General features: G+C 45.1%; 1 protein-coding gene across 2 annotated transcripts in view; it reads left to right on the forward strand.

The window, feature by feature from the left end:
• Positions 1–9195, forward strand: part of EFL1 (elongation factor like GTPase 1) — a 72260-nt gene extending 63065 nt beyond the window's left edge. For both annotated transcript variants that reach the window (XM_032233358.1, XM_032233357.1), the window contains exon 20: positions 8856–9195. In XM_032233358.1, the coding sequence (XP_032089249.1) occupies positions 8856–9044 (189 nt within the window). In that variant the 3' untranslated portion in view covers positions 9045–9195. The remainder of the gene's footprint in view (positions 1–8855) is intronic.
• The last annotated feature ends 7525 nt before the right edge of the window (positions 9196–16720 follow it).

The following is a 16720-nucleotide window of genomic DNA, read 5'->3' on the forward strand; positions in this document are numbered from 1 at the left end:
CACCAGGAATGAATGAATCTCTGTCTCTGTCTGTCTGTCAGTCTCTTTCTCTCTTTCTCTCTATCTATCTATCTATCTATCTATCTATCTATATATCTATCTATCTATCTATCCTCCCTCCCTCCCTCCCTCCCTCCCTCCCTTCCTTCCTTCCTTCCTTCCTTCCTCCCTTCCTTCCATTGGTATGCTGGCCATCTCTCTACCAAGTGACTTTATCTAGGCAAGGTTAAAGCCACACCTGCAAAGCCCCTCATTTCTGGGGAGTTTTCTCCGCCACTGGTTTCCCCTAATGAAGAGGGTCAGCGTTATAGCAAATCCAAATATAGAGGCACATGAAGCTTCTTTATAATGTAGTGAGGTTTATTCTATTCTTTTCTATTTATTTATTTTTTATTTTTTTAAATGTTTATGCCAACCATCTCCCCTGAAAGGTGACACTGAGCAATCTACCTGCTCCTTTCTTGTCAAATGTTTCATTGCTATATAAATCCCCTTCCAGAATCCCCTTCCAGAATCGAAACATTTATTGTTTGTTTGGTTATTTAATTTCACGCTATTAAAAAAAAAAAAAACTCAAGGCGGCAAACAGACCAAATACGCCTTCCTTCTCCTAGTTTCCTCCTAGTAACCACTCTGTGCAGTGAGTTGGGTTGAAACAGAGGGACTGGCTCAAAGTCACCCAGTTAGCTTTCATGCCTCGAACTCACTAGCCCTTTGTGATTGGCCCAGAGTCACTCAGCTGGCTTCCATTCCTAAGGAAACACTACAACTCACCATCTCCTGGTTTCTAGCCTAGTGCCTTAACCACTAGACAAAACAAAAAAAATATATGTATGTTTGTAATCATAGATGACAACATTAGTGCAATGAACCTTCCCCATGAAATTTTGATTAAAATATAACTCTTTTAAATGTTTACCTTTCATTGTGATATTAGTAAATTCTATAAATAATATAAGTCATCCTAAAACAACTACTAAGCCCAAAAACTATCCCGTTTCCCCAAAAACAAGACCTCCCTGGATAAGAGCCAAGGTGGCGCAGTGGTTAAATGCTACTTCAGCTGACTGCAGTTCTGCAGTTCGGCTGTTCAAATCTCACCGGCTCAGGGTTGACTCAGCCTTCCATCCTTCCGAGGTGGGTGAAATGAGGACCCGGATTGTTGTTGGGGGCAATATGCTGACTCTGTAAACCGCTTAGAGAGGGCTGAAAGCCCTATGAAGCAGTATAGAAGTCTAACTGTTATTGCTATAAGAAGCCCAGTCGGGCTTTTGAGCGCATGCGCTAAAATAAGCCCTTCCCCAAAAATAAACACATGCATAGCCGGTCCCCGCTATTTCCTGATGGGGGAACATGCCCCACACGGCCCACGTGCACCTGCCATCCGCACGGAATGGCCTCGCGGAAGCCGCTCCTGCCAACCCTAGCTACCGCATCCCTTCTCTTAGTGGCAGTCGCAAAAAGAGCAGCAGGCCCAGCGACATTAGGGCTGGCAAGAGTGTGCCAGAAACAGAGACAGAACTTCCGGCCCTCTCTGGATCAGCTGATCCGTGGGCCGAGGTTAAGGGGCCTCCTGCACCTCAAAAATAATAAGGCCTCCCTGAAAATAAGGCCAAGCGTTTATTTCGGGGGCCAAAAGAAAATAAGGCCCTGTCTTACTTTTGGGGAAACACGGTAGAAATCAACCAGTTCTCTTTCTAAGTTTAAAAGATGATAAAATAAAAACTGACTGATAGCTGTCATGGGGAATTCTGTAGCTTTTGTTAGCAGTGAGGTTTATCAATCCAGTTTTTTATTCTTAATCAATCACAGAAAATGAATTCAAAGCTAGATATAGATGTAATTCAGGGTAAAAGATGATATCTTACCGCAGTGCAGTTGTGTAATGTTGTAAATTATCAATCATCCATAACACTCTTATTAATTTTAGAAAATTTAACTATATCTGTCAAAAGTGCATCATGTATGCCTGAAACTCCTTCAGTTATCTACTTGATTGCAAAATCCTGATATCTATCATTCATGCTGGGCCACTAGTCGTACGATATCAGAATTTAATTTGGGTCCATGATTTAATACCATTTTGACATTGTATAATTTATTATTTCCTGTTTCTTGAAAATTTACTTTCTTTCTTTTTTTTCCAGCTGCTCGGTTGGTTTAAATATATTGCCAGCTATCAGATTTTATTATAAGCCTGTTTTTATTCCTACTTTTAATAAACTCGTGTTTTGTAGGGAGATTTTCTGCTGGAGACAGCTGGGGTTTTTTTTTTTTTTTTTAAGTGAATTCCTGAGCTGTTTATACCTGGCTTGATATATAGACTTGCTCACAGATTAACAATATAGTTTTTGCATTATTTTTATGGGAAGATAAATTGCAATAAGGGCACAGGGGCAATGTGAGGGCTCCAAGTAATAGATCCATCGCAAGCAAAAACTCGGAGGCAGGTAGATTCCTCAAAGAAGAACTTTATTGGAAATATCATATTGGCACCTATCTGGTGAAAACCAACTCTGAAGGACCCTCAGTTTTCACCTAATTAAAAGTGAAAGTTTTTTCCTCTCAACCCCAAACAATCAAGTCACATGGCCTCTGCTGGTCTGGTGACATCACTCCTCCTTCCTCCGACCAGGTGTGAGAACATCCTTGGTTCCCTGGACAAAGTGTTTTATTTTGGCTACGCAACCCCAGCTGTCTCTAATCCCCCGCTCCCTATTCCCCCAAGATGGCTTCGGCCAGATCAGCTTCAGGGTTGACAGGTTCAACGGTTTAAAGACACTTGAGTTTTTCAACTAAAGAGCTGACAGCCCCAGTTCGAGATCCGAGCACCACGCAACGGAGCGAGCTCCCGTTCCTTGCTTCAGCTCCTTCCCAACTGGCAGTTTTGAAAGCATTCAAATGAGAGTAGATAAATAGGTACCCCTTTGGTGGGGAATTAACAGTCTTCCATGCATCTCAGCATTTAGTCATGCTTGGCCCTATGACCACGGAAACGTCTTTGGATAATGCTGGCTCCTTCGGCTAAGAAACAGAGATGATCACCTCCCTATAGAATCGGACATGACTGGATAAGGAAACCTTTACCTTTTACATTATAATAGCCATCATAGAAAGTGATTGTTTGACTAATACCAGTGGAGGTTCTTTTAATAACAATCCAATAAAACACATGTTCTCGTGTTGCCATTGTGCATTTAGGAGGCTCTGGAGAGGGGGCGCAGTGGCCTAGAGGTGGAGCTCTCACCTCACCATCAGGAGGCTGTGAGTTTGATCCTAGGTAGAGGCAGATATTTCTCTCTCTGTGCACACTGAGAATGTATATCTGCTGCATATAGCTCCACATTGGCAAAAAGAAGGGCATCCGGCCAATAAACACTCAGATCCACTCAGTTGCCCAGACTCCACCCCGCTAGGAATTATGGGGTCGTTAAAAGAGGTGGATGGTTTAGGAGGATATAGCACTGTTGATCAGGCACAAGAGAACTGAATCTTTTTGTTAAGATATAAATTTGAGGTTAAGATAGAAATCATAAGGTTGTACCTTATGATTCTTGATGAATGTATCTTGCCTTCTTATGTACACTGAGAGCCTAGGCACCAAAGACAAATTCCTTGTGTGTCCCATCACACTTGGCCAATAAAGAATTGAACTCTACTCTACTCTACTCTATTCTATTTTCCGGTGATCATTTCTAGATTTTATGCAGAGGCTACCGTCTTAATGTCTTTCGGTCAGAAAGGTAATAGGCCCCTCTTTTCGTATGTTGTGTTAATCATTTTTTTTATTTGCGAGTTTTTGGCTGTCATGCTTTCTCTAAACATCTGGTTTCAACAAATCTGGAGAACTTGACTAAGCGGCCAGCCAGTGAGATCCAAGGCCAGGCGTAAATTTCATTGTGGAATCTCATGCGGCGAGAGTGAATTGGAATAACCACGCAGCACAACTGAAGGCCATAGAGATCATAAAGTAGATTTGTGTGGTTAAGTCTATCCATGCTTTGGAAAGCTCTTCACTTGTTTTGTTTTTTTTTACTTTTCCCGTCACCTTTTAGCATAATAAAGGTAAAGGTTCCCCTTGCACTTATGTGCTAATCGTTCCTGACTCTAGGGGGAGGTGCTCATCTCCGTTTCAAAGCCGAAGAGTCAGCGCTGTCCAAAGACGTCTCCGTGATCATGTGGCCGGCATGACTAAATGCCGAAGGCGCACAGAACGCTGTTACCTTCCCACCAAAGGTGGTCCCCATTTTTCTACTTGTACTTCTACTTTTCTACTTTTTCTACTTGACCAGTTCCCGTCCCCGCTCGAATTGTGTGGCTGTTGATTGTTTTTAAATTCTTTCTGTAGTTGCTTGTTTGTTATTTTTCCTCTTGTCTGTATCCCCTACCTTTGGTTTGTGAGCCGCTCTGAGTCCCTCCGGGAATAGGGCGGCATATAAGTGCAATCAAATCAAATCAAATCAAATTTTACATGCTTTCGAACTGCTAGGTCGGCAGAAGCTGGGACAAGTCATGGGAGCTCACTCTGTTACGCAGTACTAGGGATTCAAACCGCCAAACTGCCGACCTTTCCGATTGACAAGCTCAGCGTCTTAGCCACTGAGCCACTGCGTCCCTTTTAGCACAATAGCAGCGTACAAAAGAAAAACATTACTGCAGTTTAGGAAGGTTTCTCTCCCCCCCCCCCACTTAAGAGGTTTGGTGAGTGACAGCTAACCTAATTTTATAGATGCCCGGCTACGGTTTTAATTAATCCTTTTTTAAGCAATGCATTTGCCTGCTCTTCCGTAGTGTGTACAGCTAGTCCTCGATTTACAGAAGTGACCATTCAAAGTTAACAACAGCACTGAAAAAAGTGACTTATGAGCATTTTTTGCACGCTTATGAGCATTGCAGCTTCCATGGCATGATCACGTGATCAAAATTCAGACGCTTGGCAACTGGTTCGTCTTTATGACGGTCGCAGTGTCCCAGGGTCATGTCATCCCCTTTTACGACCGTCTGACAAGCGAAGTCAAGGGAGGAATCCAGATTCATCTGACGACCGTGTGACTGATTTAACAACCGCAGTGATTCGCTTAACGAATGTGGCCAGGAAGGTTGTAAAATGGGGCAGAACCCACTTTGCAAATTTCTCAGCGACAGAAATGTTGGGCCCCATTGTGGCCTTAAGTTGAGTGCTCCCTGTACATTCTGCTCATAATTCCACTCTAACTAGCCTTAACCAAGAAAGGCGAGATTTAAGCACTCCTCCCACTCTCATCACCCCCGGCCTAGAAGAGCAATGTCCAGAAATCAGAGTGATGGGATTAGGAATCCACCCCATTTAGTTTATATAGTAGCTGGATGCCAGGTCAAATTGGTTGGGGAAATAAACGGATTTGTAGAAATTCATAAACTGTGGGCCTCTTTTGCAAGGAAACTATTATTCTTGAGATCTATTTGTTATTTGTTGTTAGTTGCGAAGTTGTATCCAACCCGTCGCAACCCCATGGACAACGTTCCTCCAGGCCTTCCTGTCCTCTACCGTCCTCTGGAGTCCATTTAAGCTCACACCGGCTGCTTCAGTGACTCCATCCAGCCACCTCATTCTCTTTCGTCCCCTTCTTCTTTTGCTCTCCGTCGTTCCCAGCATTAGGCTCTTCTCCAGTTGAGTCCTTGCTTCTCATTAGGTGGCCAAAGTCTTTGAGTTTCCTCTTCAGCATCTGGCCTTCTAAAGAGCAGCCAGGGTAGTCAGAAATATATTTACCAGTATTTAACTGAGCATATCAATCTATGCATATGTGTGTTTTGTAATGCACACTTTTTGTCTTGCTTAGTTTTCCTTAGTTTTTGTATTCCTACACACACACACACTTTGAGGGGGTGGTGGTTATATTTTAACATTTTGAATAAAAATTTTAAAAAACCCTATTGTGCAAGAACACACACACACACCAATTTGGTTAGCACCAGTTTAGGGAAGACTCGGTTATGAGCAAAAAGTGAGATTGTTTTGGCTCCTGCGAGAAAAGTCCTCCAACAATTCTGCCAGCAAAGTTGAATTAGAATCAGATACCCTTCAGTGCCAAGGGGCAGCCTACGGCTTTCTTTTTTTTTTTTTTGACTCGCTGCAGAATACATTGTAGTATTGGAAGCTGATGGGTCTTTTCAGCGCAAGAGGAGCTACGTCATGAGATCAAGGGAGGGAGAGGGCCATTTCCCTTTGCCGCTGTTCCAAAAGGGACACCACTCTCCCTCCTTCACCCTTTCTCCTAGGGTGAAGTGGTCGGCAAACTCATTAGTCAACAGAGCCAAATATCAATTTCTTTTGAGAGCCAAGTGGGCGCGGGCAACTTGGAAAAGGTGGTGAAACACACTTAACGACGCTCTTGCTTAGCAACCGAAATTTTGGGCTCAATTGTGGTCATAAGTTCTCTTTCTTTCTTTCTTTCTTTCTCTTTCTTTCATCCCACCCTCCCTTCCTCTCTCTCTGTCACTGTGTGTGTCTGTTTGTCTCTCCCTCCCTCCCCCCCCCTCTGTATCTGTCAGTCTCTGATTCCCTCCCTCCCTCTCTCTGTCTCTCTCTCTCTCTCTCTGTACCTCTGTCTGTCTGTCTCTCACTCACACACACACACACTCCGATACACACACACACATACTGTGGTCACCTTGTTGAGTGTTCCAATCACATCTGAAACACTCAACAACTGGCCTGCATTTATGGTTTTTTTGCAGCATTCTGCAGTCATAGAACCAAAATATATGGTTAAAAGTACCTGGCAGCGACATTTTTCCCTGGAGGGCTCTGCAGAACATCCCAAGACTGATGCCACCACATCTCCCCTCTTCGGGGACAGGTCCTCTTCAGAAGGACGAGGCCTCCGTAGTCTCCCTTGCATTTCTCATCTTCCGGCCGTGGCCCCACTCCGTGGAAAACATAGGCGCATGCACGCCCCGTGCAATTAACAGCCCCGAGTAGGACCAAAACCCCTCTGCCAACTGTCCCTTCCTCCCTCAGAGGGCTTGGGAGGGAAGCTTCTGCAGAAGCCCGGGCGAGTGAAAACAAGTCCCCACGGTTACGAAGTCTCCGAGACTCTAATTGCACGGGTTGTGCGCGGGGGCCTATGTTTTCCACGGTGTGGAGCAGCGGCGAGGCTCTGCGCGGCTGGCGATGACTCCGGAAGCCATCCGGGAAGACGAGGAACGCGAGGAGGACCCCGCCCTCCGTGGATGGCCTCCGGAGCCATCGCCGGCCGCGCAGAGCCTCGCTACTGCTCCACGCGGTATTTTGTGGAAGAGCCACACTCAAGGAGCCAAAGAGCCGCATGTGGCTCCCGAGCTGCAGTTTGCCGACCACTGTCTCATTTTGTAGGCTTATCCCACGCGCCACACTCAAGTCGTTTAGAAACCGCAGCAAACCCTTCTGAAGAAATTCACACCGGCTGCCTGCGTTTCTTTGGGATTCCTGTATTCTCTCCAAGCCACACAGCCAAGGACAGCCCCCCCCATTGCTCCCCCCTCCCCCCCCCCGCCGGTGGCCTCCACTCCAGATGTGATCAGACTAAACTCCCTGAATTTCACACTGAACATTCTGGGGGCTTTCTTTGTCTCTCTCGCTCTCTCTTTAGTGGACTGTGTTTCTATACGGCCAGACTTCAAATAAACCCTGGCATTGCGCAAGATATGAAGCAGTACTTGAGGGCAGGAAAATTGAGATAAAAGGAGTGAAATGCAATAAGCAGTGGCAGCCGTTGTAGAAAATGGCAAGTGGAGAAAAGCTGGTCGATAGGTCAAAGAGAAGCTCTTGGAGTTCTACTTTCAAGTGGAGTCTTTAGATGTTGTGGCCTAGAGCTGGCAGCGGGGAGGTTGGGGAGGAACATGGGCCAGTCCTGGAGTCTGGGGAAGGCTCGGACAAGGGATTTGTGTTAGAGGCAAAGACGGGGCCAAGGCCATCTGGCAGTTCTCAGCTGCCTTCGAAACTAGACAGCAGTGAGGCAGATGAACAACTGGAGCCTATTCCCACTGTGTGCATGCGCAGAGCTGCCAGAAGACAAGAACAACTAAGAAATCAGGGTTGATTTGGGAGTAAAGCCACAGGTGTAAGGTGAATGGCCCCTCCAATAGGACATAAAAGAGGAGTGAAAGAGGAATGGGCTTTGCAGGAAACAATTCGCTCATTCATTTCAGGAGTGTGAAGATCTGTCCGTGAATCTCAGAGACTCTGTGCCCAGTCTTTCCTTGCACAGCCCTGCGTTTGGAAAATATTTACATGGCAGCTTTCCAAGCTAGATAAGGTCTGTAGTCATAAATATTCCTTTGAAAGACTGTTTACCAGGCCTTTGCTGAATATGAATGAGAGGAATTCACATTCCTCTAATAAAAGGAGTTTTGCTGGGACAAGGAATCTGCTTCGTGCTTTTTGGGGAAGCCTCAGAACATTAGATTTTGTTTTTCCTTTGGCTGCCTGACTTCAGAATTATAATTCTCAAGCTGTTCTTCATTCCTTTGATTAAACTGCTCTTCGTAACAAAGGCAAAGGTTTCCCCTATCTGGTTGTGTTCAACTCTAGAAGGTGATGCTCATCTACCATTTCTTAGCCGAGAGAGTCAGCGTTGTCTGAAGATATTTCTGTGGTCAGGTGGCCAGCATGATTATATGTTGAGGAGCATGGAATGCTGTTACCTTCCCAACGAAGTGGTACCTATTTATCTATTTGCATTTGCATGCTTTCAAATTGCTAGGGTGGCAGGAGCTGGAGCAAAGGAACCGGAGCTCACCCCGCCACCTGGTGCTTGGGTCTTGCATGGCCAACCTTCCAGTCAAGAAGGCCAACCATCCTCTTAACCGCTATTCCTCCTCTTCCTCTTTTCCAGATCATTTCAGACGATCCGTTTTGGGTACCCACCACCGAGGAGGAGTATTTGCACTTTGGGGAGAAAGCCGATTCCGAGAATCAGTCTCGCAAGTACATGAATGCTGTGAGGAAGCGGAAGGGATTGTACGTAGACGAGAAAATTGTGGAACACGGCGAGAAGCAGAGGACTCTCGGTAGAAACAAATAACTTCCCCAGCTTTCAGGTTTTTTTCCTTAAAAACAAATTATCTTCTGTTCCAGAGATTCAGAAAAGTCACCTTGGAGTGCTGAGCTCCATGGCTTCCCTTCCCCTCGGTTGTCTGGCTCGAGTTTGAATAAACTGAAGCTTTCTATTTTCCTCCTGGTGGACTTCCAAACTTTCTGCCTTCTGGAAACACTTTTCACGTCAACTCAGTCAGCCAAGGAATGTCTGCTGATCTGCCAAAGAATCCCCACATAAGCCTGGGGTGGTAGGTCTGCCCTCTTTTGTCAGATTAAATCAGGTCAAAACCGGTAATGGATGAAAACGTACCCTTGATCCATCCGCAGGGTTTTAGAAATACGATTGGAACTAAAGTGGTTTTATGGTTTTTTTTTAGGGGAGTGGTTAGTTCAACGCCATCTGAACAGTCGCTTTTCAGATGCCTCTCCTAACGTGAGGCCTGAGCTATTAGTGCAGTCTAAAACCAAAATAATTTTTGATGAGAATTATTTCGTCGCCCATACAGATGTATTTATTTAACAGAATAACAGTGTTGGAAGGAGCCTTGGAGTTTTGGAGGGATAGAATCAAGATCCCGTGAAGTGTTAACACCACTTTATAAGGCCTTGGTAAGGCCACACTTGGAATACAGCATCCGATTTTGGTTGCCACGATGTGAAAAAGATGTGGAGACACTAGAAAGAGTGCAGAGAAGAGCAACAAAGATGATTAGGGGATTGGAGACTAAAACATAGGAAGAACGGTTGCAGGAACTGGATATGTCTAGTTTAATCAAAAGAAGGACTAGGGGAGACATGATAGCAGTGTTCCAATATCCCAGGGGCTGCCACAAAGAAGAGGGAGTCAAGCTCTTCTCCAAGGCACCTGAGGGTAGAACAAGAAGCAATGGGTGGAAACTAATCAAGGAGAGAAGCAACCTAGAACTAAGGAGAAACTTCCTGACAGTCAGAACAATTAATCAGTGAAACCATTTGCCTCCAGAAGTCTGAAGTGGTGTAGGGTTTCCTGCCTAAGCAGGGGGTTGGACTAAAAGACCTCCAAGGTCCTTTCTAGTCCTATGATTCTATGTTCTATTTCAGGCTAAAGATTTTCCAACTTTGATAGGGATTGAACTTCCAACATTTCTGCATGGGAAGCCTGTCCTCTATTGCTGAGCCACTGGATCTCATTGCGGAGACGATGCTGAGGAGATCTTGATGCTCTCTGAAGATGTTACCTCAAGCAGGGGTGGATTAATTAATTCCATTAATCAATGGAACAACTTGCCTCCAGAAGTTGTGAATGTTCCAACACTGGAAGTTTTTAAGAAGGGATTAGATAACAGTTTAGCTGAAGTGGTGTAGGGTTTCCTGCCTAAGCAGGGGGTTGGACTAGAAGACCTCCAAGGTCCCGTCCAACTCTGTTATTCTATTCTTCTAGTCCAACCCCCTGCTCAAGCAAGAAACCCTATACCATTCTGGACAAATGGCTGCCGATTCTCTTCTTAAAAACCTCCAATGATGGAGCAGCCACAGCTACTGGTGACAAGCCATTCCACTAATTGATTGTTCTCACTGTCATGAAATTTATCCTTCGTTCTAGATTGGTTCTCTTCTTAATTAGTGTCCATCCGTTGCTGCTTCTTCTGCCTTCAGGTGTTTTGGAGAATAAGTTGACCCCACTCTTCTTTGTGGCAGCCCCCGAGATATTGGAACAGTGCTTTATGGCTGGTTTGTTTGTTTATGCTTTGTGGAGATATTTTTATCCCATCCTTCTGCTTCCGACGCCACTCGCCCCAGCTACTTGATTTCAAACAGCATGAAATTAACAGCTTTTAAAAGAAGAACAAAATAACATTTAAAATATATATATATAGAACGTTTCAACAGGAATGAAAATAGAGAGGGAGCAGATAAATATATTCAAGGATAATGTACGTTCCCATCATTATTCAGTTACCATATTTTTTTGGAGTATAAGATGCACTGGAGTATAAGACTCACCTTAGTTTTTGGGGGAGGAAAATAGGGGAAAACATTTCTGCCTACCAGGTATTCATCTGGCTAGCGTCCTTAGTCTGGTCAGCTTCAGCACATAAGTTTGCTGGTTTTGAGCATGCGCGTGCACGCTTTTTATCCCTTGGTTGGGGATAAGAAACAGCTCCTGAAGCACAACTGATCGTCGGAGGGAGCAGCAATGAGAAAAGCAGACAAAGCACAGAAGATCGCTTCACTTGTTAGTGCCTCATTAGGACTGAAAAAAAGCTTCGAAAAAGCTACATTCGGAGTATAAGACACATCCAAATTTTCAGCCTCTTTTTGGGGGGGGGAGCGTGTCTTATACTCCAAAAAATATGGTAGATACCACATCATTGGTGTACATGAAACTTCTGCAAGAAAACAGCCAAGCTCAGAGAGCACCAAAGATCATTCATTTGAACTCGGAGCTGCAAATAGAGTTAAAGCCCCAACACATTTGTAAGGCACTCGTTTGAGAGGGGTTTCCTTCCTCTCGAAGAGAGATGGCTTGTGCTAATTGTGCGATGCCACCATATTCTTAAAGTGACACCAATTGACCGTGACCCGTCAAAACCGCGGTCCACTAAAGCGCGCCCGATTAAAGCGCGTACGTGACGTCATCAGCAGCGCGACAAATAAAATTTAAAATAAATTAAAATAAAATTAAAGCAAGCCGATTCACATAAAGGTAAGAGTTAGGGTTAGGTTTACGGTTACGTTAAGCGTTAGGGTTAGGTTAAGGGTTAGCGTTAGGTTTAGCGTTAGGTTAAGGGTTAGGGTTAGGTTTGGGGGGGTTAGGGTAAGGTTTCCGCGTTAATTTTAAATTTACCGCTCACAGCGTGCCATTTTCGTCGCGCTGTGAAGACGTCACGTACACGCTTTCGTCGAGCGCGCTTTAGTCTACCGCGGATTTGTGGTGGAACCCAATTGACATCAACACTGTTAAGTTGATTCTCTGTATCCTGTGTTGGAAATGCAGTTCCTGTTATCTTGGCTGGACACTGATTTAAAGAAGCGGGTCAGTTTTTCTGAAGTGTCCCAGCCTAGGAAGGATTTCTCAGATATTCCAAGTTTTTTGCAAATGCAACAAACTCATCCTTGAACCAAATCAGCTTCTTCTGCTTTCTATTTTTAAAAGTACTTTTCATTAGTCGGATACAACACCTTCTATGCATGTGGCATTTCTCAAGGAGCAGATTTGACAGGTGCCTCTCCCTGGGGGCTTCCAAGCTAAAACAGGCACAGAAAAATAACAGTAGAAAGGTAGGAGGGAGGCTGGAAATTGAGAAGAACGTACAGCTATTTCAGTTACCTGTATTTTGATTCAGTTGCTTCTTGGATCATCGGTGCACAGGAACGAAGGGGAACTGCTCGGTTTCCTATTGTATTCCTGCCAAAGAAAATCTATAATGAACAGTGTCCTTGATTAACCGTCCCTTGGATGTAGATGACTGGGGCGCAGTGGCTCAGTGGCTAAGACGCTGAGCTTGTTGATCAGAAAGGTCGGCAGTTCGTCGAGGAGTCAAGATTTTGGCCATCTTCCTGCCACTTCCATTTTCAAATTGCTTTTTGGTGATATGGTTGCCCATCAGGAAGAGGCAGGTTTGGGTATAATAGGTGTCAGGCGCAAAAAACCAGAGCCACTCATAATTAGCTAGTCAGCAACTGTATTGGTTACTGCCTACGTTACAAGAATCTCACCAGATTGCTTGCCTTCCCCTGGGAACAACCAGAGAAGGCTTCGTGGATCTTGGGAGAGGTCAAACGTATGATATTGGCAACCGCACAGTGATTCCAAGCTAGTTCCTCGCTTGACTCTTCCTTCCAGTCTAGTTGGCTATTTCCCAACATCAAGAATTTTTAAGTGATCAAATTCACAGGAAAAGATATTTTTGGGAATGTAAGAGAAGTATTTAAAAAAGTGCAGATGGCGGCATGATTGAATCCTGCTCCAATTGTTAAGTACATAAAAAGGGATTGGAGTCAATTATTTTGACTTGGTTTTGAGAGAGAGAGAGGGAGGGAGGGAGGGAGGGAGGGAAAGAAAGGAAGGAGGGAGAAAGATAGAGGGAGGTAGGGAGGAAAAGAGAGAGAGAGACAGAGAGAAGATCGTCTCTATCCAAAATCAGCATCTTTGATTTAATTTTATTTTTTCTCCTCCTCCCTTATACAACTGACTACATTTATGAAATTGTTCAGGTAAGCCCGAAGAAAACGAGACTAGAGGAACTGTGAAAAGTTTTAATGGCAAAACATCACTGTTACCTGACCCCGAACGGCTGCCTTTATTTGCTCAATTTAACGCTTGATTAAAATGTTCGCCAGCCTTTGAAGAAGGGAGAAGAAGAAAATGGCATTTGCGGGCTCTTCACCCCTTTCTTTTTAAAAAATAGGAGCCACACGGCAGGATTTTAAATTGTCGTGAGCTTTGAAAGAGTTCCACAGCTCCCATTTGTTGGGCAGCCAATTTGACGGCCGAGTTGATCTCGTAATAAACTGGAAAGGGGGGGGGGGGAATTGCCCATGGAAACTGGATTACTCCAAAGGATCAGCTCAATTCTCTCATTTGCTTACTGGACAATATATCCTCTTCCAGAAAGGTGTTTTCATAAGTCCGTGACTCTGCTTCACCGAAATACAGAGTTTTTCATTAATAGCATACAGTACATTATGGACCCTACATGAGACGCCTTTGTTAAACTGCAGGGGTGTCTTCGTGGCCAAAGAGCAAAGGATCGGCCCATGGTGCCTTTGCCACGGGCAACCCTCCCGAACTCTGTTTTTTGCTGGCAGAGTGTTGCAGGAAGCCGTCGCAGCCGGAAATGGAGCTCGGGAGCCTGTTTTTGCTGGTAGAGCGCTCAGGCCACTACAGCAGAGGTGGGTTCTAACTAATCCAGACTGGTTTTGGTAGTAACTTGGCAGCCTGGATCGCTGGAACCGGCAGCGACCCATGCCTGCCACGCCCCCGAACTGGTTCTCTGGGCGGCACCGTAGGCGCCACCATCTTGTTTTTGCCCTCTGTGCATGCGCAGAGCAATTTTTGTTGCACTGTGCATGCACCCACACCCAGCATGCGCGCACGTGCGAAGCACGCGTGCATCGTGTCCCTGAGCAAACCGGCAGTAGCGGCAGTTGGAATCCATCCCTGCACATGCGCGCAAGCCCGCACACACACTGTTTTGGGTGTAGTAGGCCTCCCTGCAGTCTCCTTGGACCAAAAACTGGCCACAGGAGGGGGGGCGCTGTACCCCCATGTCCCCCCCCCCGCATGTGCACGAAACCCCCGCAACCTGTTTTGGGTCTAGGAGGCACCCCTGACACGAGTGTTACGTTGAACTGACCACGCCCCCCTGACCTTCCCCCAAGGTCAAACACAACCCTGATACGGCCCTCAATTCAATCGAGTTTGACACCCCTGGTTTACTATGTAACTCAGGCCTGGTTTCATTAAAAGCAGGTGTGGCAGTAAAGTTAATAAAGTTCCAGAGTTTTAAAGACCGAATCAATGGAATGTTAATGGATTTGTTTTTATTGATAATGGCTAAAGCTGAAGCACCTAAATCAGTGTTTCTCAACCTTGGCGACTTTAAGTCCTTTGGACTTCAAGTCGCCAAGGTTGAGAAACACTGACCTAAATTCATTGGGAGTATTACTTTTGGCCTTTCCCTTTCCCTTTTTCCCCCCCTTTTTAAAAAAAACAATCTCGTATCCTTCCCTGCTAGCTTCAAACACTCTTCTCCCTCATTTGACATGTTCTGTGTCTGACTCAGAAGGTGACTCACCTTGTTGCCCTTGATAAGCAAAGCTTAACTGGAGTCCAAATTCCTCCTAGAACACATAGCACAAAACCTCTATGGTGGGAGCTAAGCTTTTCAAGGCTAAATTTCCTTCTTTCCCACTCTTCAGTTGTGAACAGTTCATCCCCATGGCATGCACTTTTAAGGTACCAGATTTATATCCCATTTTGTTTCTCATCATTAAAAAAAAGTACTGTATATACTCAAGTATAAGCCGAGTTTTTCAGCCCACTTTTTGGGCTGAAAAAAGCCGCCTCGGCTTATACTCGAGTCAGTGAAAAATTTGCCCGAAATGGAGGAGAAAAAGGGGCGGGGCCATGCCGCTGGGTGACGCTCGTGAATGGCCCGGTGCCCCTGTGAGTTTTCCCTCCCTCTGTGTCAGTTTGCCGCGCAGCGCGCACCGCACCATCCCCCCTCCTCACGTTCTAATGTAATGCAGGGCTGTCTTACGATTCCCCTTCCTCCCCCTCCTGCCGCTCTGCAACGATGTCCCACCTCCTCCTTGTTATGGCAAGCAGCCACATAGCGATGTCCCACCTCCTCTGGTACAGTGATCCAATGATAGGAATCACTGTGCCGTGTGTCATAGGAGGCGGGACATCGCTCCCGCGGCTGCACGGGACATCATCATCCCAGCGGGACATCAGCATCATGAGGTGAGTGAAGTATTTCATTGTATATGTTATTCAATGGGCAATGTTTTTATTGACCCTCTTTTCCACTTACAGAGCTAGTTTACTGTTTTTCTTTGAAATAAATATTCAAAAACATTATTGGTATCTATTTTTATTTTTGAACTTTACCGGTAGCTGCTGCATTTCCCACCCTAGGCTTATACTCGAGTCATAACTTTTCCAGTTTTTTGTGGTAAAATTAGGTGCCTCGGCTTATATTCGGGTCGGCCTATACTCGAGTATATGCGGTAGTCAGTTTATGTAGTCTCTCTTCGTAAAATGTTTTACCCGTAAGGGCGTCTTCTTACCTAAGAATCCAGGTCATGGTTGTCCCAAAGGTGCTTTTTCAAAAGACCATTGGGCTTTCTCGGTTTTTCCTCGAAGACGTTTCGCTTCTCATCCAAGAAGCTTCTTCAGTTCTTCTTCAACGGTCATGTGACATTGGCTGAGGAGGCGATTTGAATCCAGGTTGCAAGTATCCCTTAAGGAAGGTCCATCAGAACTTTGGTTGCTAAATGACCCAGACATAAATCGAAGATTGCTTGTATCAAAAAGGAGATCCAGCACAAGCGGACTCATACGATTCTGTTTTTATAACCGTTTTCAATAAAAGTACTTTTAGCCTTCCTCGTGGAGTCGATCTCTTGGTCTGGTCTACCAAAGAAGGGCTGGCATATAATCCAGTATTCCTTAAGTAAAAATTTAGCTGCCACAATTCTAACATGTTGCCAACAGATAATTTAAACAGGTTTTGAAGATTATTCTTCCCTGTGGACCCTTTTATTTCATTCTTCCCCAGCCTTTTGGTGGGCGATGGGAATAACAGTTGGAAGGGACCTTGGAGGTCTTCTAGTCCAACCCCCTGGTTAGGCAGGAAACCCTACAACACTTCAGACAAATGGATATCCAACATCATCTTTAGAAAAGCCCAGCCCAGCCACTAAATGCTACTATGCAATGCATATGAATTTTGGGAATCGTCTTCGCCATCATTCTTTAACAAGGAACTCCTTATTAAAGAAGGGGTCAGCTTATTTTCCAAAGCACCTGAAGTCCAGACAAGAAACAATGGATGGAAACTGACCAAGGAGAGATTCAACCTAGAAATAAGGAGAAATTTCCTGACCGTTAAAGCAATCAGCCAATGGAACAGAAGTTGCCTTCAGAAGTTGTGGGAGCTTCATCACTGGAGG

The sequence above is a fragment of the Thamnophis elegans genome, chromosome 16 (genome assembly GCF_009769535.1).
Source record: "Thamnophis elegans isolate rThaEle1 chromosome 16, rThaEle1.pri, whole genome shotgun sequence".
Lineage (NCBI taxonomy): Eukaryota > Metazoa > Chordata > Lepidosauria > Squamata > Colubridae > Thamnophis > Thamnophis elegans.